The sequence below is a fragment of the Taurulus bubalis genome, assembly GCF_910589615.1.
Source record: "Taurulus bubalis genome assembly, chromosome: 15".
NCBI classification, from domain to species: domain Eukaryota; kingdom Metazoa; phylum Chordata; class Actinopteri; order Perciformes; family Cottidae; genus Taurulus; species Taurulus bubalis.
This window is the reverse complement of record NC_136603.1, coordinates 19,564,849-19,591,797: the sequence shown is the minus strand read 5'-3', so window position 1 is coordinate 19,591,797 and position 26,949 is coordinate 19,564,849. Positions and strand designations below refer to the sequence as shown.

General features: G+C 44.7%; 1 protein-coding gene and 1 long non-coding RNA gene across 2 annotated transcripts in view; both read right to left on the bottom strand.

The window, feature by feature from the left end:
- Positions 1-20,387, bottom strand: part of hdac4 (histone deacetylase 4) — a gene marked incomplete at its 5' end in the record, with an annotated part of 63,701 nt that extends 43,314 nt beyond the window's left edge. Inside the window, 3 exons of the mRNA XM_079230953.1 lie at positions 131-346; positions 19,765-19,827; positions 20,378-20,387. Of these exons, the coding sequence (XP_079087079.1) occupies positions 131-346; positions 19,765-19,827; positions 20,378-20,387 (289 nt within the window). The remainder of the gene's footprint in view (positions 1-130; positions 347-19,764; positions 19,828-20,377) is intronic.
- A 1,550-nt stretch (positions 20,388-21,937) lies between these two features.
- Positions 21,938-23,285, bottom strand: LOC306748203. Its single transcript, XR_013771151.1, has 3 exons — positions 22,906-23,285; positions 22,639-22,766; positions 21,938-22,508 (listed from the first exon to the last, which is right to left on the bottom strand). It is a non-coding gene; the product is annotated as an uncharacterized lncRNA (long non-coding RNA).
- Between the last annotated feature and the right edge of the window lie 3,664 nt (positions 23,286-26,949).

Genomic DNA, 26,949 nt, shown 5'->3' with positions numbered 1-26,949 from the left:
TCATGTTTACCTCCGCTGAGCTGAGGCTGTACCCGTTTATTATGGGGTCCACACCTACTTAACCGTCAGAGCTGACTATCTAACCAGGGTACAACTTTTAACATGACAACCAGAGATGAGGCCCACTTACTAAGGACTGACCCGCGGCCTGCCTCGGAGGACGCGGGGCAAGTGGCAGAGACTGGCGCCGTAGGGTGGTGTTGGGGACCCAGGCCGAAGGGGGGCTGGTGTTGGTGGAGGTGGTGGTGATGGTGGTGGGGGTGGTCCACGATGCGCAGGTCCATTGGAAGGATGGCTGTGGCGGTGGGGGGCACCTGCATGGGCAGCGCTGCCGAGCTCACGTCCACTGTTGGAGGAGGAGGAGGCCAGAGGTGGAGTGGGTGGAGAGAGGATATGTAGGAGAGGAGGAAACAAGCACATTATTATAAATTCCTGCAATTTTCTTCTCAGAATATCGGTTGATGGGACAAAATGAATCCAAGGTCCAAAACATTTTATAGCAGCCAAATCCCCATGTCCTCTCTGGTCCAAATAAGACTCATGAGCACGTGTTGGATCAGCTGTCTGGGCACCGCAGCCTCGACTGTTGCACTCGGAATTACACTTCATATTGGTTGTTGGCAAACTGGGGACTTAAGTTGAGTTGTAAGAGCATTAGCAAAACACAAAAAACACACACACACAAACTGCGTCTGTGATTCCAACCACAGTGTCAGACTTGAGCTGTGGTGGGAGCAAAGTGTATAGGAAGCCTCCACCGAATACTCCCTACACAGCCATACACACATCCTCCTCACAGATGACAAAGTAGCACACACGCGGGTAGAATGATGAAACATGGCAGCAGAGAGCAAAAACAATCCCCCTGCAACATGAGTTTTGCCGCAGGGATTTGCTGACACGCATGCAGACTTACCGTGTGTATTTGTGTGTGTCTCCACTTGGACTGTGTGTGTGTGTGTTTGTGTGCATGCGCGCGGTGACGCTACATTTTGCCTACTGTAAGTGCACTGTTGACAGTGTGCTGCACAGAGACGGTTTAAATTGTGTGAGATGCTGAAGAAGACGGATAGCCAGCGCCATCACACATCTGAGAGGATGAAGACAACGCCGCGCTCTGTAGTATTTGTCACAATCAATAGAGACATCGCACAAACAAAAAGGTCACAGGCAGGAGCCCTGCAAAATGTGCAGGAGAGGGCTTTCACTGATAGTTTTGACATGGCAACACGTGGCGGATACAGACACATAAACTGTTGGCGTTGCAGCGCTTATGTAGCATCAAATCTGCAACATGGATCCTGCGTTATCTGAATAATCTCGTGAAGTGAAACACGGACACTGGGGAGCGAGCGCGGGAACATTTAAATCCCTGCTTCGGCGTGGTTGTCACGTGAAAACGAGGGCATTAGTGCAATCTGATTATTTCTCCAAACAACAACAACAACAACATAGCAGCTTACATACAAACGGTAGTAAACCCGACAACGTGACATGAGGGAAACGAGAAAAGCGCAAACAAAATGTTTTCCTTCATGTGATATGTAACTGGAGTATGGGGGGCAGGCTTAATTGTCTGTCTCCAACTCGCATGCGTTTTATATGTGTAGGCTTCAGAAAGATAAACACGCTAAAGTAAGGTAAAGCAGTTCTCTTTAGTTTTTATATTTATTTTATAAATGGGGTAAAACTAAACAAGGGGAACCAAAAATAAATTGTCAATTTGTGCTTAATATCTGACCTAAAGATAAAAAATCTGCAGTGTGCCGCTCTCTTTTCTCGAAGCATGCTCCCGTATGGAGAAACCACCTTGCACCACCCCGAGCGCTCCGCCATCAATACCCCCCCCCCCCCCCCCCCCCCCCAAACCAGTGGAGAGCGTCTCCGGCCTATCACGGATGTCCTGGCCTCCCCAGTGACCAATGAGGTGGCGATGGAGTGGCAGTTACTTGCCAAGATAGCCAATGACATCTTTGGTACCGGGCAGGTTTTGCGTGCGGGAGGAAATTTAACACCGCCCAACGGGACAGCAGGAGAGAGAGGGAAGGGTGTGGCCCGGGCCAGACATGCTGGTGCTACACTGATGCATGTGTGTGTGTGTGTGTGTGTAATTGTGTCGCTATACTTGTGAGGACTTCTTTGAAAGCTGGACATTAGAAGGAAACTACTTTTTGTTTGGACTCATGAGTTGATAATCAGTCAGCTCCTTTTTTATCAACACTTATTATGCACTTTTATCCATTTCTTTGAAAATACAAATAAAAACTAAAAACATTCAAATGTAAAGTGTGTTTACATGCGTGTGTTAAAATGATGCCTGAAATCTGACCCGCTAATGTTGTTTGTCACTTCCAGATAAACAAGCGTATAGAAAGAGTGACTCATTAGAAGATGCCACTGTTCGCCACTCCGGCCCTCAACGGCCGGTGCCAATCACCCGTGTTGCCCGGACAAAAGCCTCCACACCCCCCCTCCCAGTGCTGAACGCTCAAGCACACCACCTCTCCCATTCTCCGTCCACGCATACATGTTACACAAGCATGCCTGTCAGCTGTTTAGTCACATAAATAAGCGCTACATATCCAGGCCAAACAAACAAAACCTTGTGTTGGGTCAGTGCACTTCAAACGGGGTGCCACTCTGCGGGCCCATTCAGAAGGGAACCCGGCGCCAGCTAACCCGGCGCCGCGATGCCAAACATGCATGGAGCATCGCCTCAATTAACGCCTTTTCTGCTGTATATTTTCCCATGCGGACTTGCGCCGGGGGAGCGTCGGACCGACAGATCTGCTCCGAGGCGGCCCCTGGACTTTGCCTCGCACACTCGCCCTTGACCCCTTGCTATGTGTGCCCCCAGGCTTTCACAAATGGGGCTCCCACCGCCTCAAACTGCAAAGTACCACATGTATACGTTCGGCTTTTACGCCTTCACACGCAACAGGATCCAAGCAGTTCCTATTTTGGGGATATAACTGTCAATCAGACGTCAAGTGAATCTATGACGTCTGATGGGTTTTACTACTCGCTAATGAAATGATGAACATTTACAAAGAGGGCGATGTGTAGAATCATGATTCATGAGACGGGTTTGAGGGAAAGCTGTGCACCGTCTGTGACACGAGGTGCACTAAGGTTACCAAAACGGTGCCACCCGATTTGAATGAACAAGCTAAGCTGCTCCATTACGCCTCACCTACATGCAAGCAAGTTTTGACTGAGTTTGACTGAGAGGAATGGAACTGCGTTCACAGAAATTGTTAGTTTTTGTTTGCTTTTGCGTTGTGCCACATTGTGTTTCCATGTGCAGAATGAGGTCTCTGTTTCGTCCTGCTAACAGGGCTGGTCACATCAGCACAGAGGGGAAAGAGATGGAGCGGGACAGGGCGGCGGTGGAATCACTCATCCGATCAGCCGCCGCGGTGTGATGTCAGCCACAAAACACACACATCGCCCTGAAACCTTTTGATAACCTTTGTGTATTTATATGTCAACACTACCTGAACCACACTTCTTTTCAATGCCCAGAGTGAATGCTTTAAGTTCTATAGTTTTGTCTTTTTGTCTACATTTCTATGACATTGTGGTGCAAAACTGGGAAACCATTGGCTCAAAGGCTTGTGGAGTTGTTTCAGACTGCAAAACTAGCGCATGAGCTGAGACGCAGAGGTATAGGATTCTGCCAACAGTCATCAAAAACCTGATCTGATCAAGTATTGTTTTTTTCTGTAACTGTGTTTTCTACTGAACTGATATGTCACGCAATTCAGTTGTGGGTCATTTAAAAAGGTGGTTTTAAAGTGCTGTCAAAAGGTTTGATGGCACACAGGAAACGCATCACGGCTCACGAGATCACGGCACTATGGCAGCGCGACAGAAACAACAGCAGCTCGCCGGACACCGATCCTCGGAGGCGCCGCTTACAATAAGCGGAGCTCCGTGAATGGGGGCGGACAAACGGGGCGACACACAGCACCCAGCAGGATGCGGGCACCTGTGAAGTAATTAGCCCGGCTTACAAGGATGGCACTCTGTGATTGTGGCGTGAGGTAATGGTGCCGAGCCAACGGGAGGAGGAGGAGGAGGAGGAGGCACAGGCAGACTCGGCCTGATTTTGCAAACATTTACCGCCGCAGGCATGGGTCACAATTTTTTAAAGGGAAGTCAATGAATACAATACGTGTAGTTGCTTTCCAGAAAGGGTAAACGTCTTCACTTTCTGTAAATAGGAATCACATTTTTCTCCCACAAAGGGGATTTTTAAGGACCTCAATGTGTTGGAAATGTGTTGCAGGGGGGAAAAAAAGGGCCATGGACGCTATGAGGGACCATTAAAGATGAGGGGCGGAAGTGAGATAAACTCTGTTGATTTCCAGACGGGAAACTGTGTTTACTCTGTGAAGTCCCATGGAGCTGTGAGGTTTCCCCGCTGCCGTCGGCATGAGGATGTGAAATCTGGCTGAAAAAAAAGGAAGAAAAACGCCCCAAACACTGCTGGTAAAATGTCAGCATGTGCCTCCTCTTCACTGTCCCCTAAACTGTTCATCCGTCACTCTTTGTCCCCGTCTCTCTCTGATTCTCCCCCTCCCTCCCTCCCTCCTTCCTTCCTTCCCTCCCTCCGCGATCAGGCTAAGATCACGGATCACACAGAGGAGTTATTTATAGAGCAGGATTCCCAAGGGAGCTCCTCACCCCACCGGGCATCTGTGCACTCTGACAAAAAAAAACAAACACGCATGTTTCGTTCAGGTTGTGAGGAACCGAGTACACGCACTCATGTCAAATTAAAAAGCAGTCAAGACAGTGCGTGTGATTAAAAAAACAACACAAATGCAAAAAAATACACACTAGTGACAGCAGCGTAATGCTTGCAGATTAAGAACAAATAGCAAATTGCTGATGTAGTGTTGCCCGGTCTGAGCCCCGCACACACACACAGGTGCAAGCAGGGAGGGGTGGAGGAGAGGCAAACGCCATGGCGACTGGTGGGATTGTGGCCGGCGGTTGGTTGGACAGGGGGACGAGGGGTGGGGCGGGAGATGGAAGGAGGACCAATTGGCGTGGGGGCAAATTATTCAACGCACGGTCTGCATGTGCAGCTCGGCGCTTCACCGTCGAGGCCAGGACGAGTGTCGGTGGAAGTCGTGGCGCGTTCATGTTTTTCTCCGTCCCTCTTTCTCCAAGGACGGTGACTCATGGACCGACTTGCAAGCAACTAGGCAAAGTCATTGAAAAGAAAGAGATGGAGGGATGAACAACACCTTGACTGGCCTTCATCAACTAGCCTGTGCACGAGCTCTGGCACCGAGCATCACTGTGACTCTCACAGACGCATATGAACCAGGACAGAGAGCTGTGGAGCCACATGGCCGCCAACCAAAACTGCCAACAAGACTCTTGTTAGCAAACGATGCGAGAAAGTAAAATGCAAATCTAGCACAGAAATCTAATCAGAAGATACAACCGTTGTACATAACTTTCAGTCATTTGCATGCCTCCGAGAGCTGAGCAGTAGACCAAATGAAACATGTTCTGCAAAAAACCCACAACCCACAAACTTTCGTTCACACACAGAGAGAGAACACAAACACATGCATGTGCACAATGGGCTGTGGGGAGGAACGGACGCAGCCAACGCCATCTGCTCCATTCACTTAAAGGCTGCCTGAGTGGTGCTGAGCAGGACTCTCCATACATCACTACCATTCAATAAACACTGCCACTACTCAAAGCTGCACGCCCACGCAGCAAGCGAACGCACAGACATACGCTCTTCTCCTCAAGTGAGCGCACACACACACACACACACACACACACACACACACACACACACACACACACACACACACACACACACACACACAGTTAGTTTATATAAACACATTGGACGTCTCGGCAACTAAACATAATAGAACAATTGCAAATGCACGATTAATCAGCACGCACATGAGCACCAAGTAAACACACCAAAGAAAAAGAAAAAAAAAAAACAATGAATTACAAACCTCATTAAACTGAATGAGAATTCCACACATCCACACACTCTACCCTAAACAAACAGTGACCCATGCAGAACAAGAAGAGCTCTCTCTTACCCATCAGTTGTGCCGTGCTGTCCGGATTGTTGTGGGTTTGTGCGAGTGTGTGTGTGTGGCGTACAGTATTTTGAGAGAGAGAGAAAGTGTGCGTTTGTAGCCAAAGGGGCTTCTCTGAACGGAGCTGTAAAGTCCACTGTACAGCGAGAGAACACCGCAGACCAACCTGGAATTTTGGTAGTGAGAACGGACCTCTCTTTCTCTCTCTCTCCCTTCCCCGTCTTTTCACACCCTCCGCGTCTCCCACTCTCGCTTCTCTGCGTTTGCTCTCACTGATGTTCTTCGCTCTGCCCTCCGGCTGCCACTCTCCCTCCCTCCCACCCTCGGCTCCTCTGGTCCCCTCCCACTCTCTCTCTCTCCCTCTAGCTCTCCCTCTAGCTCTCCCAGTGACATCAGAGGGCAGTCTCAGGCATGTTGAGCATGTTATGGGAGTCTCTCTCTCTCAATCTGCCAAACTGACAGACCAGCGGAGAGGCAGAGGGTGTCAGGATTGTGATCACAATCTCATTTGACTAGACAAACTCTGTGCTTTTATGAATCACCTCTGCACTTAACACAAAAAAACTGAACAGAACAGAAGCTCAGTGTTGTTGTTGCTCACATTTCTGGATGTGTGTGTCACTTGTTGCTCACATTCGCACACATTTCTGGATCGTCTCCATGTAAAGCCCTCCTACACACCGGCAGCACGGCAGAACAGACAGTTGTTGCGAGGTTGACTTGATGATAATAGCTGCTGCTGCTTGAAACTGGAACTGAGGACACGGGTCCACTGCACACATAGTAGACCCTGCTCACAGCTACAGCTCAGCACCCTACAACACACATATATACACTCACCTAAAGGATTATTAGGAACACCTGTTATATTTCTCATTAATGCAATTATCTAATCAACCAATCACATGGCAGTTGCTTCAATGCATGTAGGGGTGTGGTCCTGGTCAAGACAATCTCCTCAACTCCAAATTGAATGTCAGAATAGGAAAGAAAGGTGATTTAAGCAATTTTGAGCGTGGCATGGTTGTTGGTGCCAGACGGGCCGGTCTGAGTATTTCACAATCTGCTCAGTTACTGGGATTTTCACGCACAACCATTTCTAGGGTTTACAAAGAATGGTGTGAAAAGGGAAAAACATCCAGTATGCGGCAGTCCTGTGGGCGAAAATGCCTTGTTGATGCTAGAGGTCAGAGGAGAATGGGCCGACTGATTCAAGCTGATAGAAGAGCAACTTTGACTGAAATAACCACTCGTTACAACCGAGGTATGCAGCAAAGCATTTGTGAAGCCACAACACGCACAACTTGAGGCGGATGGGCTACAACAACAGAAGACCCCACCGGGTACCACTCATCTCCACTACAAATAGGAAAAAGAGGCTACAATTTGCAAGAGCTCACCAAAATTGGACAGTTGAAGACTGGAAAAATGTTGCCTGGTCTGATGAGTCTCTATTTCTGTTGAGACATTCAGATGGTAGAGTCAGAATTTGGCGTAAACAGAATGAGAACATGGATCCATCATGCCTTGTTACCACTGTGCAGGCTGGTGGTGGTGGTGAAATGGTGTGGGGGACCATGTCCATCCCTTTATGGCCACCATGTACCCATCCTCTGATGGCTACTTCCAGCAGGATAATGCACCATGTCACAAAGCTTGAATCATTTCTAATTGGTTTCTTGAACATGACAATGAGTTCACTGTACTAAAATGGCCCCCACAGTCACAGATCTCAACCCAATAGAGCATCTTTGGGATGTGGTGGAACGGGAGCTTCGTGCCCTGCATCCCACAAATCTCCATCAACTGCAAGATGCTATCCTGTCAATATGGGCCAACATTTCTAAAGAATGCTTTCAGCACCTTGTTGAATCAATGCCACGTAGAATTAAGGCAGTTCTGAAGGCGAAAGGGGGTCAAACACAGTATTAGTATGGTGTTCCTAATAATCCTTTAGGTGAGTGTATATATATATATATATATATATATATATATATATATATATATATATATATATATATATATATATATATATATAGCACTGCATTGAAGCAGTTAAATCAAACATAAAAGCAAACATATCAAAGCAAAATAGAAAAATTAGAAAAAAACATGAATCAGAGCATGTGTTGCAGACGAGTGACGGGTTTGGAGCGAATGATAATGATGATGAGCAATTAGTACTTTGCCCATCGAGTGGTATCGGAGGCCGCTGTTGACTAACGCTCCTTTTGGGAGCGACATCTGATATATTGACCACCAAGACATATTGTCTTGATGTCATATCAATGGGCAGTCTGATACTCCGCCAATAGGAGCGAATGGAAACGGTTTATTCCCACAGACCCAAAAGGCTGCAGAAGTGACGGAACACCAGTTGTGAATGGAACTTGGCGGTGACGGTTACATTTTATCCAAATGTCCTCTCCAACGCAGGAGTGACAACCAATAGCGCTTGAAAGTTGCTTTCTACTCCTCTCGACTATGCTAGAGGCTCTAAAAAAAAAATTAAGACTTTAAATGATCTGATTCTCCACTATAAAACTTTATCGAGCTCGTGTCAGAATAAACCCAGCCGGTCTGATTGGAGTATGTAAATGATGCTGCATTCACACCAAATCAGGCGTTGCGGTGATAAAACGCCAGTCCTCCACTTCATTTGAATGTGGGTAGTGCCTTTGGCAGTGGGGAACACAAGGGATGCTGAAATAAAAAGAAAAGAAGAAAAAAAAAACAGCAGCCTGCAACAAAAATAATCAACATTTAGACAAACGCAACCCAATCACACTGCGATGGCCAATCCCGGTAAACACCGTTAGCTCCGTCAGCACCGTTGCTAGCCGCTGACTCAGTCATCTCCACGCTGAGAGCCATGAGGAGGAAATAGATAGGCTTCCCTTCACGGAAATAAGTAACTTCAGAAGCCCAGCAATGTCCACATGATCCAAGTTCATGTAAACACATTGATTTTTGCCCACATCTTATCTAATTTGTGTGTGGAGGTATGTTTGCAGAAGCTATTTTGGAAGTTCAACATGGAACCCAGGAGGCCAGGGTTTGTTTGCGCACACACACACACACACGCGGTTGAGATTGCGTTGTGCGTTATCTGCTTGCCGTATGGCGTTGACGTCAAAGGCTGAGCTAAGAATCATGACACTGAGAACAGCAAACGCTACCGAACCACAACGGCACACACACACACACACACACACACACACACACACACACACACACACATCATTTCATTTTTCATCTAACTGGTAGAGTTACCAATCGGGGAGGGCAGTGACTAGACTGAAACTGAGCAGAAGAGCACCGCATGAACTTTGTGGTAAAAATCAATAAATGGACATTGGGTCAGATGGAGGGCAACGTGGACAAAGATCAGTGGCGGTGAGCTGGCAGCCCGGCAAAAGAAAAACAGTAAGACACATGTGGGCAGCACAAAAGAACGAAAACCAATCCACAAAACTTGTTGAAGACTGCCAGCAGATATCGGCAGAGGAGCCTGATCACATGAACTGCATATTTCTGCATTTAAGTACAGTGGGCCGCACGATGCGTGAATGTGATCCAGCGCAGTGTACATTTCCAACAAATATAATGGTTTCAAGACAACAACAAAAAAAAACATGAAAACAACCCTTGAATACACAAAAGATAATGTACTCTGTAGCGGTTGTGTGGCGCTACTCGGGCGGCAGAGACTATCATCCAAGGCTTTACTCACAAAACGTCCATGTATGCATACTGTATTAACCCAACAAAAACCGATATATTCTTCCAACCAGAACGGCCGATCGGAAGCTGCTTTCCTGCAGCCGTGATGAGTCAAATCAAAGCCCGAATCATATCTGCGTCGGCGGAACTGTGATGGACTTTGTCGCCTGTCCACGTCCACCACGCGACAACCAGCACATGACTTTACAAACGGCAAATGCATCTACAACAACCTTGTGCCGGCACTTGGAGTGTGCGAGGGCCTTAATGAGCAGGGCGCGTGTGCGCAAAGGAAAGGGGAAACATCATGTATGAATGAACGCACGTGTACGAAACCTTGCTCGCTGGAGAGCTGCGAGAAACACGTAGGAGGCAATGGATGTCTATGTGGACCGATGTGGGCTCGTGCAGTTATTTGCTACGGCCTGTGAGGGAACCAGACAAGGCGATAAGTGAGCATATCCGTGATAAATAGATTGTGTAGCTGTATCTGCATCAGAGTCGGGCGTGCGCGTTAAATAATGCATGTGGCATAATGATTGCAAGGCATGCTGAAATACACAGTGTGGCAGCCAGGCAGACAGGCCTGATGAATAAGTAATGGCCAAGCGTCCGCCTCGTAATGTACACACATGTGCACTCACACACACACACACACACACAAACCATAGCCACGAGCTGGTTCACACTCCGGAGACAGAGAAAAAAAAATAGAAACTCTTATTTTGTATCCTCTTATCTACCCCCTCCGCATCTCCACAGTGACTGGGGGGTTGCTTTTTTTCATCCGCCTCCCCTGAGAACCCTCGACCCGACTCCAAATATGTGAGATACCGTGTCGTTTATTATTGATTTAGGTTATTTATAATTCTCTCTCTCCCCCCCTCTCTCTCTCCCCTCTCTCCCCCTCCCTGATTCTCAAAATACAGACGCTAAATCTGAAATCTATATTAGTCATAACTCATTACTCTTGCTAAAATAATCCTTTTCCAATACCTTTTTTATAGTCAAATAAAAAAAAAACAGACTTTAGGAACGCAGCGGATTTCTAAAGACAATCAGGACATGCTGAGTTTGACGCAGTGTGCGAGAGCCCACCGCTTCATTTATGTCTTCATGTATAGTACTGCTATAAAACACAGCGGAAGTGTAAAGGAACTATTACAGCATCGTGTGCCAGAACCATGCTCTCACTCTCTCCCTCGCAGATTCTGCCATGTCTCTTAGTTAGCCAGCGCATGGCAACAGACTTGAGGTTGTGAACAAATATTTTAAAAAGCCTAACGGATCAGCACAAGTAGAGCGTCCTGGGCTTTCAGCCGTGTTACCGGTCAGTGCTTTCAGCTGTCATTCGTCTGTTCTCGTGTCGCTAACCAATGCTTTATAATCCTTTAAATGTCAACTGTAAAAAAAAAAAAAGAAAAGAAAAAAAAGAAGAAGTATAGGCAGAATAGACGAATAAATAAATAGGTAATAAAGAACTTCTAAAATTCTCTAGTCACCTAAAACAGCAATTAAATAAGTTGTATATATTATATACACACATTATACATATGATATATATATATATATATATATATATATATATATATATATATATATATATATATATTTGTATGAGACCAAAAGTTACTAAGCAAACCCCCAAATCAGAAAAATACGGAATAAAAACTTCTGGCATTCGCTAAAAGGCATGTTGTTAACTGCAAACATGTGTTATTATTCTTTTTTCTTGAAGAAATGTATTTTCTTTCCGTCTGCCCACTCTTCCATAACACCCTGCTCTGTAGAGTGTGCAGCCTAAAGTGGTCTTATGGACAGATCCCATCTCCCCTGACAATCAGGGTTATCTTTGGTCTCTGATTGATGCCCTCCTTGCCTGCCGTGAGTATTGGTCCCCTCTTTGCAGGTGTTGTTGTTATTATCTTTATTATGTGACAGTGTGAAGGTGACTGGTAGCACCAGATCTTAATAGCAAAACATATGCACCCGCTTTGAAAACACAGGTCTGAAAAACGTCTGTGCATGACCGGATGAACCCAATAGTTATTATAGCTCTTACAGGGCGTCACCTATACTCAAGGAATCTGGAGTTACAATACATAACTGGCATCCCACTGGGCTGTAGACTCTTTGTTCAGAAGTACAGTTGTCAGATATGATCATATACACAGTCAGACGATCTGCCAGTCCTGATATGTTTTAATGACATGATTATAGAAAGACCTGGACTTAACAAAGCTTGTTGCCTTCATGTTATCTGGGAAAATAATCTTTTCAGTTCACTTTCTCACTCCCACCTCATGCACATCTAACCAACGAGCAGAGTAAACGGTCTCACTTGACCTTTGGTGATGCATTTTCTTGGAAGACAGGACACGTTTACCAACTCGTGTACTGATTCATATCAGAACAAACAAACGCCATCCTTCCTTTATCGTGCTTATGCATATTCGGCATAACGAAGCCAAAGCGCGAGCTTATGCAGCATATATACACACACACACACACACTTCTTTCAATTGAAACCTGCCTAAAATGATGTGGTGCCAAATTTTGCTGTACAAACCTACATGTGCGCACACACACACACACACACACACACACACACACACACACGCACACGCAAAAGACTTCAAACAAGCCTCAGATTCAAGTTTACCTCACGCTGCCAATCTAGTTGAGGTGACAAGGGCTACAATAACACTGAGAACAAGAAGGAGCACCGAGCTGCTCTGAGGAAGACCTCAAAACATCAGAGCATCAAAACAGCTGCTCAAAACCCAGACACGGCAAGAAAGGGAGCTCCGTTCATTCATATTTTAGGGCCTCTCCTTCCGTCTCAATGGTAATGCCTTCTCAGTCTGCGCCGCGTTTGCAGCAGACAGAGAGCCATTAGCTGTCGGCCGTGCTAAGCCGAACTTATGAGAGCTGTCGGCTACCCGCCCTGCTGCCCGTGCACTTTAAATCACATGGGTCACAGGAATGCCCCGGTGCACTAAAGCTAGACCCACAGACTCTTTGAGTCAGGCGCAGATTACAGCATGCAGCTAGTTAAGCAGTCTGTCACCGATGTAAATGGAGGTCCGCATCAGAAAGAAAGATGAGCTCAGTGGAGTTCATGAAAAAGATTCAGGTTCAATTTCTTTTATTAGAAAATAGTCTGCGTTTGAGGACCTATCTACCTGTGGGGGCGTGTTTATTGGGTTCAAAGAGGAGACAATTATATTCTTGACCTTATTTGTCCATGTATGCAAATACCTGCGTCTCATCTCAAAGTCTTCTTTTCTCGCACGAACACCCCACTTAGCAAACGATTGCAGACAACAGAGCCACGGTCTATTTCTTCTCTTCAAAGAGCTTGTGGTCAAATGCAGTCTGTCGCTGACGGCCATGTTGTAGCCATTAGGCCGCGGGCTTGGCTGTAATGAACTCCCCTCTTTCCCGGACAGGGAAGGGCCAACCTCTGGTCACGGTGGTGTTGGTCAGAAGCTAGCGAACCCTCTTTCTTTCGAGCGCAACGCAAAAGGGCCTGGACCCTGAAGTGCCCATCCATAATAGATAGCTTCCAGAGGACTCCTTTGGATTCATTTGGTCCTCGGGCTTTTAAAAGCCTTTACAAAACAGACCTCTGCATTAACAAGCGAGTTTAAGAGGAAGTGAAAGTTCAAATGAACATAATATCCATCAGTCCTATCTTTACATCGGCACAGAAGCAGACACACTGGACATTAACAAATTGTACAACTTAGGGATACCTAGCTTCAAAGAAATACGCCTGTTGGTTACAGCAATCCATCCTCCCGTACGATGAACGTAGATGTTTGGACATTTCAGATGGAAGTTTCAACAGAAATGAAGATCCCTTCCAATCAGTTGATTCACTTGCTAAAGTGAAGTACACCTGTGCAGAGCTTTCCTGTTTCAACTTTTGCAAAAGTGCCCTGACTAATTGCAAAGCGCCTGAACAGTGGTGACCTTCGAGGGAGCCGAGACGCAGAGAGTCCAAAATGGAGGAAGCTGTCATGTCTACTGCGTCGCACCGTCCAATTGGCTCTCGGAGTGGTTAGCGTAAATGCATCCATTTGAATTAACCGTGTTATGTTGTGATTTGGTTAGCCGCCGAGGGCGCAAGGGGGTCAGTGTGTTAACAAGCTTTGAGCCCCACCCATTTTTCATGAGGACAAGAGAATAAATGTGTGACCAGGCATATAGGGAGGTACTGCATACTCCTTGGACTATTTGGTGTTATATTTAAATCCTCCTTAGTATTTTCGGGGTTGCTTTCCACTAGGCTTTGCAGCTGACAATTGCTAACATTTAACCCGTATTGATTACTTAGAGTGACAACAAAGGCTAAAGCGTGATAGATGGATAAACAGACTAATTCAGACTAATGACAACATTGTTTGTAAAATATTCCTTATTTGTCTCCATTCTTTGTCTCTCCATCTGTCTCGTTTGTGAACAACAACAACAACAAAATGACAATCCTTTTCAGCTGACTTATTCAAACGCAAGCTCACTCTCCAGACATCTAGGTCTCGGTAAGACAAGCCCGCCAGTCAACAAAAGCAAAACACACCCGGCCGAATGCAAAATTCATGACATGGTAGCATGGTAAAATCTTTTCCCTCTCCAACATCCACAGAAACACAAACTCTCTCTCTCTCTCTCTCACTCACACACACACACACCCTATAGCTGTCAGGATAATGGCACTGATGCAGACAAAGTAGGTTAAGGCATTGCCTGTTCTGCTGGAAGACAAAAACAAGTCTGGCTCTGAGCGCTCTGCCATACTTTCTTAGATGCGAATGTGATGAGTGTGTGTGCGCGTCTGTATGTGTGTGTATGTGTGTGTGTATGTGTGTGTGTGCGTGTGCGTGTCTCTCTCTTTAACCGGGTTGACATGAAGGCCACAACCTCAGGCTACGTCTGTAGATATAATTAGGCGCTTCAACCAACTCCAACCTGATCTCACCTCTCTGAAAGCTTGAGGTTTGCTTTAGCGCGTTGCCTTAAAACCACAGTGCCGGAACGTTGCACGCGGTGGTGATTTTCGGCTTCCATCATTAATTCATGAAACGGAGGGAAATTATTCTGAAACTGTTGGTTGAACTAAAAAGACGGGGAGATGAGACCAAGCTAAATGCGGCAGATTATATTTCAGTTCATCAGAAGTTCAAGGAAGCCATTTGGAAACTGACTTGACATGGTTGTTAGCGCACGAGCACGAGTGGCCGCGCAGAAAAGAAGCAGCTGCCCACCGACTCCTGCCTGCACCGAACTGGCACCGGGAAGGGGAATCCATGCCAGGTCAGGGAGTGCGTGTGTGTGTCTGTGAAGGGGTGGGGGGGGGGGCATGGGGGCCCATCTGGGGAACTGGCACCAGGGCCTGAGGGCCGTGTGGGCTCCCTGGTGAGCATGTGTGTACAAAACAGGTTGTCTTCCATTAGGAGAGGTGGCAAGTCGAGCAGGTGCTGATCGTGTCTGTTGCTGTTGGGGTGGATGATAAGGTATTAATGTTTCTTTTCACCTGTGAATATGAACACTTTAAAGCTGAAAAAGTGATTGTTATAAGTTGTTTTTTTAATGAACTGTGATTAGTGGGGAATCATTTTGGGCTGCAGCAGAAGCAACATTAGCAGTGTTGAGAATGGGTACAGAATAAGAGGAAGTGAAGAGAAGCGGATGACAAGCAGGTGAATGGGAGGCTGTCACAGATCAAAGGGTCCCAACTCTTTGTGTAGGGCATGTTCCTTTACATTAACTGAGCAAGCACACAGATTTACAGGATTAAGGTCAAGCATTCAGTGACACACACACACAAACACACCGGCCTGCAAAACCCCACGTCCCAGTGAGCGGGGAGGGGGGCAGCAGGGGTCTGGCTGGCAGACAAGTATCTCGGCGCGGTCATGGTGACCTACAGACGGGGTGTCCCCTGGAACACACCTCCATCTCTGGCCTCTCATTACTGATCATGTCCCCTTTCTTCTTCTTCTCGTGTTCCACCTGTTCTCTCCACATGCATGCATCTCATTCACCAAATCAAAACAGAGGGGCATTCAGAAGAAAATAGAAAATGGAAGTGATATAAATCAGAGAGAGACATCACAGTTCTGTCTTCTCACAAAGGTGTTGACTTTTAAAACTCTTTCTTTTACAATTCCAAGATCTCGGAGTCATGATACAAATACGCCACCACATACGCTGCTTCCTTTGTTGCTTGGGAGCCTAAAGTACCAACCAAGCAGATCAGCAGCAAAGACGTAGGGTAAGGTGCAGGTTCAACTCCTTTGCTTTGACTCTGGGTCAATACTGGTACACCTGCTCCTTAATTGAAGGCTACAACAAAGATGTTGTATTTTGTGTTAATCTTGGCGGCAGTCCTTGAGGACAAAAGCGGTCGTGTTTCCGAGCTCCAGAGTCCCTTTAGAAAATCTCTAATTTTACGGAAACAGGGTCTAACGGTTTGCTTCACGTAGTCCTGGTTCCGGTTCTCCGGCAGGACAACACGCCGTGGCACAAAGTCTCCATCAAAGAGGTTCCACAAGGATTTCGGTGGCCTCCACAGTCACCAGCTCTCAATGCACCTTTGGGAAATAGTAGCAGGGGAGAAACCCAACATGAATCTCGAGGCTCATCATGACCAGAATGGACCAGAATCCCCATTTCCGGCACCTTGCTAAATGCTTTCAAAACAAAAGAATTCTAAACTGTTCTGGAGGCACATTGCAACCCTACCCTGTACTAAAAAGGTGTGTCTAATAAAGTGGCCACTGATTGTACAGCCCAGCTTAAGATTCAGCCTGAAACGTGGAAAATCAGAGGCCAAGTGAGCACAGAAATAGAAATCGCATGCAGAAAAACTAGAGACTAGAGTTGAGAGCGAAAGAGAGGGTTGGCAATGTGCGAGAGAGAGAGTGAGAGAGAGAGAGAGAGAAATGGAGATGCATGGGGAGTGAGAATTAATTTGGCGTCGTCAAAAATATGTTTCTCTCCACTTTTTGTGACTTCCTTTCCAGAGTTTTGAAATGGTAATGAGTCTGCTGGTATTTGCATAATGTGCCGTTCCTCATCCCTCTGCTTCTGCACAGCCGGGCTCTCTTCTCCTCAAATTGCTGTTCTGCTCCCATGTCTGTCTATCTCTCTCACGTCTTCACCCCTTCCCCCCCCCCTCCCAACACCAGCCATTCATTGCATAAAGATACGCTGTTCAGTCAGAAAACAGAAGCCGGCCAACAGGTCTGCCACTTCCTGTGCGAACAGCTCTTTGTCCTTCCTACTCCACTTTCTCGCCGCCTCACATTCTGCTAAGCCATAATATCAGCGTTGTGCAGACAGAAAGTGGACATGTGCGCAAAGCATTAAAGGCTAAAAAATAAATAAAAAGAGACAACTGTCATGTTTCTTGATGATTACCAACGGTGCACACCAGACCCCCAATGAAAGGAGCCATAACGAAGCCCTTCTGTGAGCTACAAAACCACTTCTGGTCTACATTATCTGTCACTTCTGCTCCCCTCTATTTTCCCATCCTCTTCTCCCAATTTGTCCCCCCCCCTTTCCTTCCTCGTCGCTTCTCTCACCTTCCCCCCCCCTCCCTCCCTCCTCCTCCTCACTCCCTGCAGTGTCTGTGCTCTGACAGTTATGTGTGAGTGGAGCGTGGGCTGCTGCTAATTTGTGCAGAGTGGGAGAAAGCTGTTTTGGCTTTGGGAAGAAAAGAGCCTAGTTTAGGCTTTGTGCATGGGTTGGACAGACAGACGCGGCACGCAAACACGCCCGCGCATGCACACACTTAAAAAATACAAATCAATACACGTCCTTGATTTCCTCCCCCTCTCCCAATGTCACATGCGCATTCGCAGATACAAACAGATGCTCAAACCCACATTCATGTCGAAGTGTGGATGTGACTCTGAAAGGTGCTGCCTTCTGTTCCTCTTGCAGTACATCCTTCCTGTGCACAATGTACTCATCCTGCTTAATATGCACCCAAAGCTGTCTCCATCATCAGCTATTTTAAATGAGTCATTGACTCCGATTGACCAGCTAGTTCTTACTTTTGATCCCAGACCCATCAGACTGAACTACGTCACCCTTGTTACCTTGAATTCTTGGAGAAAACATGTTTTTTTCTCGCCGCGATGAACACTTCCCTCCATGTGGAGCACGCGTTTCAATCGTGAGGTTTTGGTGAAGATGCATGCACCTGGACAGTAGCTGGCTCAGGCCTGGACATTGTGAGAGAGTTTGTAAACGTGCGTTTCCATTTAGGTTTGCTGTTGTTATACGTGGCCTCCATTTGATCAATTTACCAACGTATTACATACAAATGGTTATCTTGGGGGTGAAATATTCTTTTCAGGTTACTAGAGCCGACTGCCGCTGTTGCCGTCTCACTAGGTACTGTGTTGAAATGGACTTCACAGCATAGGACAAACACAAGAGACACACACACACACACACACACACAGTACTGTTGTTCTTGGCACCCAGTTAATTAATTCTCACACGTCTCGTCAACGTGTTAATGGAGCATTGTACTGTTCTTATTCCAATAAAATGCTGTTGTCCTTTTTTTGGCAGGCATTTACACATTTAGTTATTATTAGGGCTGTGCCAAACTCAGATGTTTTTTTTAAGTCTAATTTGATTCAGCAGTTCAGTCCGATGATTTGACTGTGGATGCACACAGTGACCATGTTTTAATGAATAGTGGTGCAACGGATCATAAAGGTCACGGTTTGGATCGCATCACGGATCAGAGTCACGGATCGGATCAACACGAAAGAAAAAAGGGCGCAAATAGTTAGGTTTTTTTTGCCGCCCATACTAATTGTGGATCTTTGATGATCCGTATTGGCAGATACAGATCCCTTTGTTGTTTGATTATAGTAGCTGGTATACGCGGCTCAGTCTGTCCCAAACAATATTTAATTGGATCTGAAGTCAGTTAAAACATCACAAATTCGAAATGTTGTTCAAAAGTTTTTTTATCTTCATAAAAAAAATGAATGTGGTTGTTTGCCCCCGCCAACCACTCAAGTTGCAGGTTACATCCATTTCTGTCCAAAATGTCATCATTTCCTCGTTTAGTTCTAATTTCATTGGTGCGAAATAGTTTGAACCAAATTTGAAGAAAATCCCACTGAATTAAACAAATCAGAGTCCACATACGTCAAAGCCCATTACACACTATGCTTATGTTTGCATGTGTGTGTGTGCGTGGTACTGATGCACTTGCACGTGTCACTACTGCAAGCAACGAAACATGCCATTACCAGGCTAAGGGCTCCGGGGCTTGGCAACCATATCAGTGACATCACTGCTGCATCAGCGTTTCCATACCGCCACATGGGACAAACATACCGCTTGTGGGTTGACGGCATGCTGAAGTGGCGCCATCACCCCGCGTTCCTGTCAACAAGAGCGTGAAGTTCCAACTAAATGTCCCGTTTCGCAAAGCACTTCCTCGTACTCGTGCTCGTGCTCGCCCGGCATTCTGAAAAAGGAGTCGGCCACTGAATAATACATCGCCATGTTCTAAAAACAATGTGCGACGTCAGCCGGAGGAAAGGATTACGTGCTCTGGAGTAAATGATAAGTTTCCTCAGAAAGAGACACTGACGGAGTGTATTCTTGAGCCATGCATTAGCCAGCTGAGGCGACCACGAGATCATCAGATCCCCAGTTGAGCATTGATGTTCTATAATCACATGTGGTGCGTCGCACAACAGCAAACCAAAAGACATGACTGCATCCATCACTCGGCTCTCAGTGAGCGTATTTCTGAAGAGGAAGAAGCTGGTCCTGGTACAAAATACCAGACAGAAACCAGGACAGCTGATCCAATCTGTCACCAAGTGAGAAGTCACTTCTTTCTGCTTTATCACGGTCCAAATGAAGTTTGTACACACAGAGTCACACACACACACCCTACCATAATGGTTGAGTGCAGCTGGTTTGAGAAGTTCCACTGGATGCTCGTTGCTGGTCAAGCCACCTGTAAGAGAGTAGGAAAGAGAGGGTAAAGACGACTGTGTGGGGATGTGGAGAAGCTAAGAGGACGAGGGGGAAACAAGCAAATGGAAAGTGACAGGAACGAGGCAGATGTGTACAGTAATGTGATATCTCTTTAACGTGGTCCGAGAGAGAGAGAGAGAGAGAGAGAGAGAGAGAGGTGGAGCAGACAAAGTGCTCACATATTACGAGCCGTCAACTCCGACCACACACAACTAAGATAATTTTAACCGTGAAAAGCAGCTTACTGAAATACATCTATAACAAAAAAAACTCTCACTTATGTCTTGACAATATTGGATTCAATGAATTTCAACCATCTTTTCTAATCTACATTAGCGAGAGTATTTGCTAATGAAATTAGAAATAGCAACGGATTACGAAATCCCCATAATCGGAGGTAAAAACACAGAGTTGAGTCTTTACAGGGATCATCATATCAGATTGCAGGCCAGACTGTTGGATACGGTCATGTGATACAGTAGCGACGATGTTCAATTGAATACACAGTATCTCACTGTGAAATGGTTTACAGTGCTCCATGTACACAAACAGTGATTTACTGTGGATTTCACAGGCTTCAGCGATGAAAAGCCATCTTAGAGAGATAGTTGTCAACAAGTGCAGCTACATGGTGCCGATGACGAGAGAGCCAGTGACAAAAAGAGACCCTGTGATATTATTCTTTCAAGGACTCGTCTATGAATGCCCTGGTAGGAAACACACTCAGACTAATCTGCTCTCCTTATCCATCTCCACTCCTCTACGCAAATTATTATGAAATGATATACTGTATTTATGGCTGGGTCTATTCTGGGATTGGTGTGGTCGTAAAGATATAAGGACAGTTGCAGTGTGTGTGTTCTGTACTCATGCACATTGGATTTTGAACAGAAATAATAAAAAGACCTAATCAAGAGGGTGTTTATATCCACAACAGTCAGATAGTGTTGGGAGCTTGTGTCGTAGGGTTAATGACTACGCTGAGATTAATCGGTGGACTCTCTGTTCCTGCAGCCTTCAGACTCGTCCTTATCGAGTGAATCACATGATCCGCTGGACCGACATCTGTGACAACCCGCTGCTCGGCCATGAAAGAGCGCCGTTTCCTTGTTCATTGCGGCGCTTTGTTCTGCGAGTTCATGACAGGGGCTGGACGTAAAAAATAGATTATGTGATGAATTGCAATTAATAAAAGCCATCTTTGTATTTGTGCCAGGAAACCTGCGCAATCTGTGCAAAATATTGTTGTTTGGGCACTTCTGACACAAACCGTGCAGATTAATTAGTAAACAGACTTTGAGCCCGTCTGTGTTCAAAGTGATCATTGTTGTGGTTGAAGCATCTGGAACCGATGGTCCATGCATAGCATTTCTAATATGCTTAATGATGATGCCCTCGCCTGTTGCTCGTCTATTATTACAACTTCTATTATTACAACTGTTGCTAAATAATAATAATAGTGTGTCATATTAGTCCTGATGTATTTATTAAAGAAAATAAATCCTTCGCCCACAGTTTCATGAACAGATGAAGTGATAAATGTGCACTTTACACAGCAAAATCAGCAGTGTTAATTCAACACCGATAGTTACATTCAACACTTTGAAAGTGTCTATATTGGTCCGCCCTATTTTGAGTTAAAACTGCACTTTTAAAAGTGTTAAATGTCAACACTGTGATAGAGTTGAAGCAACTCTCTCAAGAGTTGACATTTAACACCAGTCAACACAGGCCAGTGTTGAATTTACACAACAATAGTGTGCAGTGTCAGAATTTAACACTATCTGTATATTCTGTTTTAACACCGACTAGAGTTGCTGAGATATGTAACACTATAGAGGATTTAAAATGAAACTCTGTATTTTACTCTTGTAGAGTTGATTTATATATATATTGTTTAAACACTGTAGGGAGTTATAATTCCTAATGCTATACATGATACAATTTTACTTTTGAATTCAGTATACTCCTAGTACTTAATTACAAAGAAGAAAATCATCAATACAAAAGTTTGTTCAAATAAAATTTGTATTTTCAAGCCCACCGTACACATAGCATTTGCATTACAATAACATTTCTTAATTGGCAGCCTCAATAGCACAGGTCACACAAAACAATAGCACGTGTCACACAACATGGCAATGTGGCACAACGTATATTTTTTCATCCATCTCATTAGAAAACTGTTTATCATAGGTCCACATTTCAAACATAATGTCTTTCCTGGATATAAACCATGGTAAAATTTCAAATGCTGACAAAGCAACATAGAACTTCTGTGGTGTAACTTGCAGATAAAACAAATCAACATATTTGCATCCAAGGATGTGTGTCACCTCCGATACTTGTGTTCAGCAGTCTTGCTCTGAGCTCCTTCACACGAGGACTTTCCTTGGTACTTCCCACATCAATGTTGAACACAGTGGTTTGGATGAATGTGTAGAAGATGTTAAGGGATTCGTGGTAGTTAACACTGAAGATGAAGTGGGCCTTGAAGAGTTCATCCAAAGCTGCCAGGGACGTCTGAGCCTTGCAAGGGATGGCCTTGTGGTCAAGAATGACATAGAATCTTTGGAGGTTGTTCTTCTGTTCACCAACACACAGGAGGATGGGCTGTCCTGGTTCCAAACTCTCAAGGAAGGTCGCAACACTGGCGCCAATCTGAAAAAAAAAACAGAAGCACGAGGAACAGTTTTAATGGCCCACTACATTAGTTAAAACGTATGTGCCTCTTCACAAAAAGAGGCATTGGAAATAACTAAATTAAAAAGCATATTAAAACATTGCATACCCTCAAATATCTCACAACATGTTTTACTGCTTGATGTGAGGTAATCTTGGGACTCTAATTGGGTCTTTTTGCAGTAGGGGGAAGTAGGTGAACCAGCAGTAGGATGCTTGACAGGTCACTGTCCCAGCCTAGGGGGAAACCAGAAGAAAGTAGAAGATTTAAGAAAGACTTACATGTGAAAATAAATATATCCACATTATGCTCATACAAGATTTTTGAATCAGGCAAGTAAATGAATGTTTTAAAAAGATAATGAGCGATGCTTACCAGACGCATCTGAGGATTGATGCCCAGACAAGAGGTCTTCAACATTCTCATTAGAATTCTTGCAGTCTGCAAGGATCCTGGGTTTGAAGAAAGTGGGCCATTTTGCCAAGAATTTGCCAGAAACCTCCTCTCCAAACATCATGGTAAAGTCTTGGTCAATCTACAGAAGAAACTCCGTAAGTCGCTGCAACCGTGCTGAAAGTGTAGTCCTTAAATGTACATTGTTCACTTTAAAAATAATTAGAAAATCCCTCTTGCTCTTTGGACCATCTTGATAGGTACTGGTGGTTGAGCATCTCGGGGATTGGAACCGCAGTGTTGCGCTGGACTTTCTTTATCCTCCGGGCCAAATAACCAGATCCACTGTCAGCATCATAGAAGTGCTCCTATAAAATTCGAGAAGAAAGAACAAAACTAAACATAACTGATGGGTCACAGCAAAACAAGGCAAATTCAGAATAACCTCCCTGCATAAATTGTAGTATAAGCCATTCATTTACAAAAGTGTGCAGAATATGTGATATAAATTCCCCATCATACACCAATTGTCCATTTTGACTTGCTCACAAGACATGATTACAATTGGTCAACATAATAAAACACCAATTGATAGGTGAGGCAAAGATTACTTAAATTAATATAAAAAAAGACATAACATTCAAGCAAATAATTAGTTTACTCCAAACAGATACGACTGTGTAATAAACAAGTAATACCAACCTTTCTCAATAAATGCATTGTAGTCTTCATAGCCTTCTTTGGTTTCTGCCACCTTAACATACTTCTCACCTTGACCAACATATTGTCCTACAAAGAAAACAACGTACATTCATGAAAAGTCTACAACTTTTTTTTTAAAATCATGTTTTGTTTTCCCCTTGCCTTTACTATGCCACCTGGCGCCGACAGTGTACGACTAAATCAAATTAGTGTGCATCATGCTTGTGTGACCAACTATTTTGAGTCACTTAAGCCTCTTTCATACTGCGAAAATGTCCAGATTTCTGACCTGGAGAATGCGTGGCTCGCTTTCGTCGGGTTAAGTGGTTTACGGACCCGCTTAAGGAAAACTTCCTCCAGCCGAATTGAAGGTTATTCGTGGCTCCATAATTCGCCGTGGTTTGCCCATGTCTGGGGTCCGAATTTCGACCATTTTGGGCGGATTGAAAATCGCTAAAAAATCATCCATAACTGGCGGGTAACCTGGCGGTTTAGCGGCCGACCTCGTGACACGTTCGTCGGGTAAAGCGGTTTACGGACCCGCTATTGAAAACTTCCTCCAGCCGAATTGAAGGTTATCCGTGGCTCTATAATTTGGGAGAGTGGCAGCGCCTTGACTTCTGCGACGATTGCATGGAGCGCCCGGCTCTCCCACCGTTCACTTAAAAGAGCCTGACCGTCTATAGCTAACGTTACGTGTCGGCCAGAACAGCAAGCTTGCAAATCTCTTCACGTCGCCACTGTGCAGACATTTTTGTCTACAGCATTTTTTAATGCTCTACTCCTGACATTTGACATGGTCACGCATTAAATCGACACACACAAACGCTAGCAAACGTTCTTGACTGTACATGCTAGCTTAGAACATTAGCCACATGGCAGCCGTACCCACAGACCTCGACGCAGGTCTTTACTAAGAAGCAGATGTATACATGAAAATATCACTGTTCATAATATAACGTGATTGCAACGTGTGTTGATTATTCTAATTTCTTAATGAGAAAAATATCACTATTCATCCTACTTGGCTAACACCACAGTCTTTGGCTAAACATTATTTTATGTTATTCTGTTAGCTAAACATAGTGAGCTGGATAGCTAGCTAATGTTAGCTAACCAACAAGGATATACCTTTACCAAAGTTAATGTTACCTGTAGAAATACACACTAGGGTAGAAAAATGTAATGAATAGGCATATGCTTAGACATACTTACACACAAATCTTCCTAGTCACAGCTTGAATGATGTCCGAACATGTCCAGTCCACAGAAAAGAGCCTCGGTCTGTCTGGCTGTGTCAAACAATCTCCCGCCTCTTTCAAACATGCAGACTTCTGGGGGAATGGGTAACACTAGCGGTAGTGTAAAGCCTACGAAAGCGCATTGCATTCACTGGATAAAAAATAAATAAATAGACCCCTTTTCTCGTAATTACGACATCCTGATCTCGTAATTACGAGAAAAGATAAAGAAAAAGGAAACGTCTGTAAATTCTCTCAGTGGCAATGATGGCGCTATGGCAGTTAATCTGCTATTATTACCTTCTTGGTTTGAGACACTGGGAAATACTGATGTTTCTAAAAAATGAGGATGGTATTAAATTGAGTATATCAACACTGCGCAGGCATCTCAAGGCGTTAGGATTGTTCAGGCGGAAAGCCCAGTCTGACGTGCTGGATGTCGCTCTGTTTCTGCAGGAGCAGTTGAACCAACACGGGATGCTTCATGGATACAAATTCATGCATTTGAAATGCATCCAATCTGGTTTGGTAGTGACTGTAACGAACCTCTGAGAGTTTAAAGTATTGTAATAGTTTGTTCCTTTTTTTTGTCCTTTATTTTAGTCCGTTTTGTTACTGCAGTCGGTGCATTTCCGGTTGCGCTCTTATTTTGAAGGTACAAAAAACGGAAGTTGTTAGTAAGAAACGGGTAGAAAGGAAAAGTTGCCATAACAACGGAAAACAGTGATAAAAAGGTTACGGATGTATTAGTTCAGCACCTGGCTGATATGGGCACAAGGTTTGCACCTGTTCAAGTTCATTTTTTGAGAAAATATTGTTTTAGATTGTTACGTTTTTTGTCTGTGTCAGAGCTTAAGCTAACCAACTGCTATTTCCGTTTTTCTTCACAGTACTTACGGCGAGTTCAATAAACCTTTACGAACCATCACTTAAAGACTCCAGACTATAATTCTGCCGGGGATGCTACAGTGACTCAAAGAACTGTGCGGCAAAATCCTAGATCCCCAAGGAGTAGCTAAGGCAACGGAACCGTCTAAGACGACGCCTGTACACATACATGCATACAGACGCCTGTACACATACATGCATACAGACGCCTGTACACATACATGCATGCAGACGCCTGTACACATACATGCATACAGACGCCTGTACACATACATGCATGCAGACGCCTGTACACATACATGCATACAGACGCCTGTACACATACATGCATACAGACGCCTGTACACATACATGCATGCAGACGCCTGTACACATACATGCATACAGACGCCTGTACACATACATGCATACAGTGGCCAGTATGGCACCTTTCGTAATCAGGTGAGGATGTCGTAATTACGAGAAAAGATCTCGTAATTACGAGATCAGGATCTCGTAATTACGAGAAAAGATCTCATAATTACGAGAAAAGATCTCGTGATGATTTCTTGATGATTCAGTTTTATTAGATAAATACCAATGTTGCATAAAGCGCCGCTCAGAATTTATCCTGGGAACTTAATTCCCAGAGAAAAGATCTCGTAGTTACGAGAAAAGATCTCGTAATTACGAGATCAGGATGTCATAATTACGAGAAAAGGGGTCCATTTTTTTTTCATCCAGTGAATACAATGCGCTTCCGTAAAAGTCAACACTGTAGAGTTATTTGCAGAATATGAAATTTGACTCCCTGTATTAACACCAACTCTTTTTGAAGAATAACTCTCTTTTAGTTGATTAACACTAAACCTGAGCTGAAATATATTTTAACACTCAACCCTTACACTGAAAATCCGACACCTTTGATTTTGCTGCGTACACAATTTACTTTCGCTTGTTGGATGTAGAAAATTAAGTTCCCAGGATAAATTCTGAGCGGCGCTTTATGCAACATTGGTATTTATCTAATAAAACTGAATTATCAAGAAATCTAATCAAATTGGGCGATGAAGGGCCGATCTCCCAATTTACTGAGTTAACACCTTTAAAACTCAAAGCTGAAAGCCAGTCAGAGTCCTTTTTTATTTAAAATCCAAAGTGATGAGTGCAGCCAACACAATAAAACATATCAATGTCCTCATACTCTCCGACTCCA